General features: G+C 35.9%; 1 protein-coding gene across 1 annotated transcript in view; it reads left to right on the top strand.

Annotated features, from left to right (window-relative positions):
* The first annotated feature begins 8,313 nt into the window (after positions 1-8,313).
* LOC134658287 (fibulin-2-like) overlaps positions 8,314-11,232 on the top strand; it is a 44,040-nt gene continuing 41,121 nt past the window's right edge. The window contains exon 1 of the mRNA XM_063513889.1: positions 8,314-8,507. Coding sequence (XP_063369959.1) covers positions 8,447-8,507 — 61 coding nt within the window. The 5' untranslated portion in view covers positions 8,314-8,446. The remainder of the gene's footprint in view (positions 8,508-11,232) is intronic.

Below are 11,232 nucleotides of genomic sequence, written 5' to 3'. Positions count from 1 at the left end.
CTGTCAAGAAGTACTTAAAACTAATTTGCATAATAAAAAATAAATATAAATATGAGGCGTATACAACGTATCTGCAGTTAGTAACGTGTGTTTAATACATACACTGTATTATATCATCTGAGATACCTACAGTTTTATATCGGGTCTTATCGCCCACGTGTCACAGCTATCTTAATTACAGCTTGTTTGGTTTTTAAATTATTAGTCTCTTCACATTGTCTGAATATAATTATCAATAACAAATTTTAGGATAAAGATAATTGAAGGGTTCACGGTTCCTTTTATGCTTATCCATTACATCCCTATATATTTATGTTATGAAACTTAAGTCTAATGAAATGAATTAAATTAATTTGTTTAATGGGTTTATTTAATGCCCATAGCAGAATTGTGATAATTTTCACACAAAGGAAAGGAACGAATGACTCTGAAGAGCCATTAAAAGTGTTAAGCACATTTTTTTAGAGCCATATTTTTTCTATAAGTATGCCAAATTTTTAGATGTTATAAAATATGTTTTTGATAACAATGGAGAAATTGTCGGGAAACAATAACGCACATAATATATATCAGTGCCAAAGAAGGCCCGGTTAGCTTGCCTATTTTAAAAGTGTCATAGGTACTTTATGAATGGGTTCAAGTTCAATAAATTGTATGCGCCTATGTTCATTACAGTCGACGTCAAAGATATGTTTCCATTTCTCGCCTTATTACAAAGGATTAAGGTGCAAAAGTGCAAACATATATTTGACGTCAACTGTACCATGGATAAAACTGCAAGTTCAAAATATATAACGATGGGCTTCCTTTGGTGCATGTACCTTATGAGATACGCTGCTTTAATCTGTACCTTTTCGTAATTTTGCAGAGGCCACTAGTCACTGTGCCACAAAAATTTGGTTAAAAAATTAGTAGCTTTCGGACCTTTTAGCACATCTGCTCCGACCCTGTGATTCTTATAGCTCACTTACCACTCGCCTCATTCTAATAATAAATATTTATAAATTGGTCGGGAGAAACGCGAAGTATTTCAAAAGCTTTCATTACGGATAATCGCGTATTGATGAGGCAAAAAATAGCTAAAGTGTCATTCAATAGAACTTGCTAACTATGTAAACAAAAGTTACTAGTAAATTGACATTCAGTGTCAATTTCAGTATGGCGGTTTGTTTACATAGTTAGCAAGTTCTATTGAATGACAGTTTAGGTATGACGTATGACTTTAAGCCGATTTACCTAAATATTAATTAAACGAAAAATTTAAATTGGATCTAGGTAATTCAAAAATGGGATCCATGAGGAATCGAGGGAACTCCTCAAATCTTATAGGCAGACATATGTACAGTGATTTTTGTATTTCCAATATTTCCATAATCAAATCAAGCATTTACATTTAAAACAAAACCGGCCAAGTGTGAGTGGGACTCGCGTTCCAAGGGTTCCGTACATTAAGTCCGTCTCACGCTTGACTGCATATTTCTAAAAAGTTTTCCTGTCATCTATAGGTAAAGAACTATTTTGTGTATTTTTTTCAAAATGTTAGACCTAATAGTAGTTTCGGAGATAAAAGGGCGGGGGGGGGGGGGGATGGTCAGACAGACAAACAGTAATCCTATAAGGGTTCCGTTTTTCCTTTGAGGTACGGGACCCTAAAAAGTGACCTTTGATGAAGTGGAACTGCTGATGATGATCAGAACGGAACTCTTCAACGACGCATAGTTCACGTTTGGCGATTTGTCCTCTTGGTTTGTTTGTTAAGCAAGTTAGGTTTCAAGCCACATTTTAGTCAAGCTCGAGTTCTGATGATGTACTCTGTGCACCGTTGCGTGCCTAGCGGATCTTATTATACTGGTCCTCCTAAAGTTTGGAAGGCATAGTTAATAATAACCAGACACTCCTTATAAGGGGGGTGATGTAACATCGCCTTGAAGATATCCATTCATTTGTATAAATATGGAAGTCATAAAATTAATACTATTGTATTTAATTCATTCATCAGACCTTGAGTGTTTAAAATTAATCCAAATTCAGGTTTCATTTAAGGCGAGACACGCTTGGACTGATTTGCAGTATTTTCTTTTTAATTTTTTTTTTAAGAGAAGGAAATTCTTTAAACAAACGTGTTACTGTTAGTCCCCATTTTCCTGTCTAGACAATAAGACATTGGCGTTATGAAAAATAATGATGTAGGTAAGGTATAAATAAGGTAGGGTAAATCGCCAGTAACTGGCCACCGGCCAATAACTGGCAACCCTAAACTAAACATGAATTCTATTCAGCTAAAAACATTTATTAATTTTAGTATAAGGTTTGAATAACTGGCCAGCCTTCAATAAGTAACTAGTAGGCGGGGGAAGAAAAAATTTTGCTTGCATTAATTCGTACAGTTTCGAAAGCTTTTTCTAATCAATATTTAGGGTTTACAGATGCCCACGATACGATTATCTCCAGTACCGTAATTGAGCTCTTCATGAAATTAATGACCCTAGGGTCAATATCTAGAACACTATACAGACTAAGTCATACAGTCGGGATAAGGTATCAATTATATGTCTTAAGTTAGTTCATGATTAATAACAAAGAAATCCCGAGAGTTTCCTGTGAGCTGTGTACAGTAAGCTCAATCTATAGTTTTTTTTAAATAATCGATATAAATGTAACTTAAAAATTCCTACACAATTCGAAAATTTGATGATTAGGTCATAATATTAATCTCAATTGATATGGAAATTTGCACCACTCGGATACCGTGAGATCTATTTATTATGATTTTTTATTTTTTATTTTATGCTTAAAAAATATGTTTATTCATCCTACACTCGAAAATTGTATATTTCTACAATTATCTGTTTATTTAACACGTGTTATCAAAAAAATATTGGAATAATAACAAGTGCTTTGCGAGAAATCAAAATAAATAACAAATAATTTGAGACCAATACTTTTAAAATTGCTACGCTCAAAATAGCTACGTTCAAAAAGCCTAATGACAATACTTTGAAAGTCAATATTAATAAAAAAAACGTCACCTTTCTCACTTGTTTGACCCTGACATATCCCATCCATACAAGTGTCAAGAGTGACGTTCCTTCAAAAACGTCACTTTTGTCACTTGTTAGACACTGCCATAGCCCATCCATACATGTCAAAAGTGACGTTTCTTCAAAAACGTCACTTTTGTCACTTGTTTGACACTGACATAGCCCATCCATACAAGTGTCAAGAGTGACGTTTCTACAAAAACGTCACTTTTGTCACTTGTTTGACACTGCCATAGCCCATATATACATGTCAAAAGTGACGTTTCTTCAAAAACGTCACTTTTGTCACTTGTTTGACACTGACATAGCCCATCCATACAAGTGTCAAGAGTGACGTTTCTAAAAAAACGTCACTTTAGTCACTTATTTGACACTGACATAGCCCATCCATACATGTCAAAAGTGACGTTTCTTTAAATAAAAAAGTCACTTTGTCACTTGTTTGACACTGACATATCCCATCCATACATGTCAAAAGTGACGTTTCTTTAAAAAAAGTCACTTTTGTCACTTGTTTGACACCGACATATCCCATCCATACAAGTGTCAAAAGTGACGTTTCTTAAAAACAAACGTCACTTTTCTCACTTGTTTGACCCTGACATATCCCATCCATACAAGTGTCAAGAGTGACGTTTCTTCAAAAACGTCACTTTTGTCACTTGTTTGACACTGACATAGCCCATCCATACATGTCAAAAGTGACGTTTCTTTAAAAAAAGTCACTTTTGTCACTTGTTTGACACTGACCTATCCCATCCATACATGTAAAAGTGACGTTTCTTTAAAAAAAAGTCACTTCTGTCACTTGTTTGACACCGATATATCCCATCCATACAAGTGTCAATAGTGGCGTTTCATAAAAAACGTCACTTTTGTCACTTGTTTGACACTTGACATATCCCATCCATACAAGTGTCAAAAGTGACGTTTCTTCAAAAACGCCACTTTTGTCACTTGTTTGACACTGACATAGCCCATCCATACTTGTCAAAAGAGACGTTTCTTTAAAAAAAAGTCACTTTTGTCACTTGTTTGACACTGACATATCCCATCCATACAAGTGTCAAGAGTGACGTTTCTTAAAAACACGTCACTTTTCTCACTTGTTTGACCCTGACATATCCCATCCATACAAGTGTCAAGTGACGTTTCTAAAAAAAACGTCACTTTAGTCACTTGTTTGACACTGACATATCCCATCCATACAAGTGTCAAAAGTGACGTTTTTATTTGAAGAAACGTCACTTTTGACAGTTCATGAACGACCAAAAATCGTGATGTTAAATAAAATTATCAGTTTTGTACGGTAGTCCCCACGCTAGCCCAATGCGGATTGGGGACTTCACATACACCTTTGAATTTCTTCGCGGTACGGTAGACTTTTTAAACTTAGGTCAGCTAAACGTGGGACACATATCGTTACAAGTTTCGCAATTTATACATTTTAAACTTAGGTCAACTGGACGTAGGAAAAAAGGTCGTTAGTATTTTCGTGCACTAGCAGACATTTAATTGCTGGTGACTGTACGCGTACGCTCGTATAAAACGCTACTCTGTAACCGCCCTAAGATACCTTCATCCTATCCAATCCGTTGCTTTGCGGCCGTGCGGCCTTGAGGTATCGCCATCGCTTCCCCTCCCGCCCCGCGCCGATCATTTAAATAATTTAACGATAGCCATTTTTACAATTGTGACAAAAGCTCATTGTATTAATAGGAGATTCTTTGACGTTGTGATAACATTAATTACAGGCTGTATGGTGCATTAAAAAATATACTGTAGAATTAATGCGCGTGGGGTAAAATACGTTATAATTGTTTAAAAAATAGTAAAAATAAAATCCCCTGGTTTTTTATTTTATTAGATTGAGTAGAATAATTGGCGTAACAATATAGTGGAAAATCACCAAGTGTTTAATTAATGTTGTATTGTAATTATTTATTTCAAACATTTTTATTGCTCGTGACGTATGCACCACTAAAAAAGTGGTGCATATTTTACTTACAGTGTAAAATATTTAGTTATGCCTTTTGAACAAAAAATCGCTACTGTAGAATTTGATGTTTACATCTTTTTAAAAACCGCATTTTTAAAATTTTTTTTTCCAAAAATCTCAATATATTTTTTAAGATAAGATAAGATAAAAGATAGTTTATTCAAGTAGGCATAATTACAATGCGCTTATGAACGTCAAATAAAGCTAGGTAGACCGGCTCCAACCCTACACCTCTGCCCCGAGAAGATTTAAATCCCCCCTCAATTGGAGGAGGGTATCCCAATATGGGACCGGCAACAAACTCGGCGGGACACATCTTTTCAAAAATAATTACATCTTATAATTAACATGCATTACGAGAAAATAAGGGAAAAAATACAATTTAAATTACTATAGAATTCATGCAATTATACACATAAGGTGTAATAGAAATTTGATTTAGAAAATATACATATGTACATGGAATCATACAAAATCGTAGCTCTTTCAGAAAACATATCAAATTCTTACAAAAGGAAAAGAAAATAAAGTTATTAAAAGAAATGGGAAAACATATTATATAAATCTGATTGATTATTATTAATTACCAACATATAATATTTGATGTGCTTTCCTGCTTACCTGAGCTGTGTCACCTATAACTCTATACATAATACAATGTTTTTAATTGCTACTACTTTTTATTAGTAAGTTTAGAGATTACTTTACACATACATTCACAAAATAGTGTTCTATTATATTCCAAACATCAATATACTGTAGGATATAATGTGATGCTCTCGAACAATTTAAAGTTTAGTGACCGGCCTATAGCCACCTTATACTAAAATGAATTATGTTTATCGGTGAATATAATTTGTTTAGGTTCAGGGGGGGGGGAGTTACTAACAGGTGGCCAGTTACTGGCGAATTACCCTGTTCCCTTTTTATTTATTATGAAATAAAATAAATAATATTACGCATTATCTCCGGTTGTTCTGAGGAAACCTCATTCTGTTTTCCTTCACCGAGAAGCAACTCAATGATAATGTTTCTCACGAAAATTCCAAGAAACTCATCAAACATTATGCAAAATATGAACAGAAATAAATCAGACAAGTCAGACATAAACATCAATCCAACTGGAAGCAATTAAACGAGAATGTTTAGATAAGCTGCACGGTTCCGAGAATCACTTCGCAGTATCAGATATATCGGAGCGGCCGAGGTGCTCAAAACTAGGTCTACGGACTCTAACACCTTGACAATAGAGGAGTGGTCAGATATTATGAGCGCCGTGGCCGCTCCAATATATCTGATGCCGACTGTACATGGTCCAACACTTTTGTTTTGGCGTACAGGGAATTAATTAACCCCTCAATGCAAGTAATAAAAACATTTGTTTAAATTTGAACTTCAATAGCTGTCAAATAGAGTCGAATATCATACCCGCCATATATGGCTCCATATGCGGTAAGGGGTTAAATAGTAAAATAAATTTAGTTAACCAGATAAGGTGGCACCGGTGAAGGTGCCACATTAACATAATTTTGATGGTCTAGTCCGTCCGTCTGTCAGTAATATCAGAGCATCACAACATTTTTTTCGGATAATATAAAATGCTAGCTTCTGCCCGCAATTTCGTCTGCTTGGACAGATGATGATTATCATATGAAATGTCTTAAGTATATAAAATAAACCCTAATATCTGGGGTTATATAATATCTTAAGTACATAAAATAAACCCTAATAGCTTTGCTCGGAAAACATAATGTAGAAACTCATAAATGCGCGTTTTCCCAGACATAAGACCTAGGCTAGATCGATTTTTCGCCCCCGAAAACCCTCATATAGCAAATTTCATCGTATCGTTAGAGCCGTTTCCGGGATCCACGAAATGTATAGGTTATATAAATATATATACAAGAATAGCTCGTTTAAAGGTATAAGATATATGGCTTATCTATCAAACTCCTTGCTACTTTGACATTTGGCCTCTAATCTCAAACCTGTCAAAAGTTCACCGTTAACCAAGTATGTTTTTGTTTTGTTTTCATCTTTAAGATAAACAAGATACAAAACTATTAGCCCTGAGATAACCGATTAAAAAGAACTAAAAACCTACGGATATCATAGACTGTTACTACTCTCTTCTGTTGTGTAGCAAAATGCAACTAAACAAATAGAAAAGGTGTAAAAATGTAGGGAGGTTGTAGAGAGTTAGGACCTTGTTCTTCTGAAGATGTGGAGCGTCCTGAGCATCCCATAACTCAGCCAGGCTGCAACCGAGTGGGAGGTGCAAAGAGTAACATATTGAGCAGACGTGCCATACGGCGCTATAAGTCCGTGTACACTGTGTCTAGTATAGGTACTACGGATAAAGTATATTTCTATAGGTATTTAATATGTTATCCGTAATTTATTGATTGGTTTTGCTGTTGTAATTGTAGCACCGCTCACGATCTCTCTGCTTAGCCTTAAGGTTGACTGGTAGAGAATGCCTTATGGCATTAAGTCCGCCTTTTGTACTATAAGGTTTTTCTTTGGTGCAATAAAGACTAATCATTCTCTAAATCTAATAATTTTGTAACATCTGTAAACTGACATGCACAATCTGACAATAAATGATTACTTACTTACTTACTAAATAAATAAATAAATAAATATTCACAACTTCACACCAATAGTATATTATCAGAACTATAATTTAGACAAGCGACCCGCCCGCGGGCGCGGGTTACACAAAACCTTAACAATTTATACACCTAAATCTTCCTCAAGAATTACTCTATTGATAGGTGAAAACCGCACAAAAATCCGTTTAGTCGTTTTAGAGTTTATCGCGAACATATACATACACACAAACGGACAGACGCGGCGAGGGACTTTATAAGGTTTTGACAGGATTTGGCGGTCGCTCACGCTGATTGGTGCATGGGAAATGAAGTGAAGTCGTGCGTGAGATGCGCGCCAATCAACAAGACGATTGCGATTATTAGGGTCGTATCGAAACCAGTTGAAAACTATACCAAATTGTCAAATTTGAATCGACCTTCAGGTAAATTTTACTCGGATTAACCAATTAAGGTTGTCTGGAAGAGTTCGCTCCTTAGCGATAAGGCCGCCTGTTGTTTGCCTCTGTCTTCATGTACCTATTATTTCTGTTTCCATGTACATTTATTCTAAGGTTGTGCAATAAAGAGGATTTGTATTGTATTGTATAATCCTTTGCCTCAGTAGCCTTTCTGTATTTTCCTACTCCTTGCCAAGACAGAGAGGTGCATGCGCGACCGAAATAGATCGACTCAGGCGCACGCCGTTCGCGCAAGGATCCATGGAGCGTTCCTAATTTAAAAATCAAACTTTCAAACTGAAATGGAACTTTATATAGAATTCTCTCGATCAAAATAACCGTTAAGTGGACAAAATGGAATTAAATATGAGGTTAAGTGTTGTGTGTGTGTTAGTGTTGTGTAGTTTTGCTTACGGTATGTACCTATTGTTTACTTTATGATAATGCTGATAATTCTTGCGTAAATAGTGCATTGGGTTTTGGGTTACATTGCACTGATTAATTTGGAATGATTGTTAATGCAAATATTTTGCTTAGTTCATTCATTACACATGCGTTACTTAAATTAATTAATGAGAAATTTATTTAAATGGTTGAGTGGCAAAGTTATTAAGTAGGTAGGTACTTACCTACTTCATTTTGTTATTAATTTCGAAGGAATGAGTTACTTGAACTTGTATTTTTTTATATGTTTTGAATACTCTTAGGACAATACATTTAGGTTGACATAAAACTAGAGGGAAATTGATAAGTAAGGTAGGGTAATTGTGTCTGTTTGCCGTCCAGTGCCTGTTTCCGTCCACTTGGCGGAGTTGCTACAAAGAATTGCGGAAAATTTGAATATAAACAAGCCTTCTCACACATGTTTGGATTTGTTGCAATCCATAATGTCTAAGCAATATTTTTACCAAAATAAAAGTGTTATTTGACAAATAGCGGCTTTAAAAAAAATTATGTAAGTGGCGGCATTGCATCCAGAGCTTGAAAACGTCATTTTGCAAGAAAAAAAAAGTGTTGGCGGCAAATGTTCACGGTAAGTTTATTAATTAATTTAACTAGTTTAAGTTACGTTATTGGCACATACTGCAACTTAAAAGTATAGTAAACGCAATTTTAAGTGTTTTTTATAGTTTTTTCATAATAATCTTTGATAAATTTAGTGGACGAGTACTGACATACTAATTTTGAAAAATATTTAGTTTCCGACCACACGGACGGTAACTGGAACAGCTAGGTGAGTATTTGTTATGATCGTTTTACTTCAAAAGACTTATAAACTACTATATATTTTCTCTTAAAATGATGTTTCTTGCTTATAAGATTATACATTTTAGTTTTCGTCCACGATTTTGTCAGTGTTGCTTGATTAAAATCATGTTTAAAATACGTGGTCGAAAACTAAAAATAGCTTTAAATATTGTTTCAGTTTCCGTCCATGTACTATGAGTGGTGTAGACGAGATTTATTATTACATGATTACTGAGGGCGAAAATAGCAATTCGTGGATGAGTTTCGATTTTGTTCGACGAAATGAAAGAATTGAACTGAGTCCGACAATGAGACGATTCCACGAATTGCTATTCCCACCGGAGCATAGTGGTTTGCCCCAAATATGCGAGGAAATAAGTTAAAATAGGCAATTAATTATTTAAGCATCAAGCATTACTCGAATCTTAATATAAAAAATGTCAAATCTTACGATTTTCCCTCCTTAATATCTCGCGCACGAGTGTGGAGCGGGCTTTAAAATAATTGAAATGTCTATGATTATTAAGCAGTATTTACACGATGTTACAAAATAGTCCTGCAAGAATGAGACATATAATTGTCTCCCTATCTCGCTCTATATCCTACAGCATGAACTGATAGCTGTACCAGGCCGTGTGGATGCTGGTTTAATAAGTATCTGTTTTTCGCTCTCACTTAAGCCCCGCATTCACACTCCTACCTTGTAGGCCGCCTCGTAGTCCGCCTCGTTGGGTAGGATTGTGTATGGGGGTTGTAGACTACGAGCCGTCCTACCGTTTAGCCGTTTGTAGGACGGCTCGTAGTCCACAACCCCCATACACAATCCTACCCAACGAGGCGGACTACGAGGCGGCCTACACGGTAGGAGTGTGAATGTGGGGCTTTATAAAACTGCGTCCTTAAAAGCCATCTCTTTCTCGCTCTCACTCATGGGTGCGGTTGTCTGTTACACGGCTTTAATGGACGTACATACGGCGGATCACCTTACACACGATCGAACGTGCGCCGGACCGCAAAGTCACGGTCCGGGCGTCTGTAAGGCCAAGCGCGCACCACGATTTTAATTTTTGCGAGACGATTTTAGAATCGCGCTGTAATTTATCGCAGAAAATTCACTGCGCGCACTGCGATGAAAAGTCGACGATTTGTTCATTCTCGACATGGATTTCGTACCAGTCGCCAGGCGTGAAACAATATGCAATCGCTGTATGACTGAGTATTTATACCACAAAGGTGATCTCCTTCTATTTCTATAATTAAACGGTTAACATCTAGCGTCTCATCTTGTGACTCCATTGGAGAAGCAGGTTCCGATATGTTGACTCTTGGAGAGCGAAATGCCGACTGAGGTCCGGGGTGCGATTTTATTATCGCAGTGCGCGCGGGGCCATACAACTCCGTATGCTGCAATTCACTTTGTGACAATGGCGTCGCGAGCAGTCGCGGAAAAATGTGACAAATCACAATTTTAAAATCGCTGCGATTTTTTTGTCGCATATGCAAAACAAAACTAAGTCGGTACTAGTAACGTACATAGCTTAAAAATAAATGATTCCTTATTATATTGATATTATATATTATAAATGCGAATGTAACACTGTTTGTCGGTCTGAGTCCTGAGGAAGGAAATATATATAAATATTTATCACGAAAATAACCATTCTACGCGGTCGAAGTCACGGGCAGAAGCTAGTAACTAACTAAGAATTATCTATATAACATAAAAACAAAAAATAAAGATAGGTATAATTGATTTTCAATGCAATAATGCACCCTACAGTACTTTTTCATACAGTGGACGAAAACTGACTCATACGTGGACGAAAAGTAGCTCACAGGCGGACGGAAACTGAAATAACCCTACTTTTTCAAAATATATTTTTTATAAAATA

Source organism: Cydia amplana, chromosome 22, assembly GCF_948474715.1.
Source record: "Cydia amplana chromosome 22, ilCydAmpl1.1, whole genome shotgun sequence".
In the NCBI taxonomy this organism is placed as follows: domain Eukaryota; kingdom Metazoa; phylum Arthropoda; class Insecta; order Lepidoptera; family Tortricidae; genus Cydia; species Cydia amplana.
Note: the sequence above shows the minus strand (reverse complement) of the source record. Positions and strands in the feature narration are given on the sequence as shown.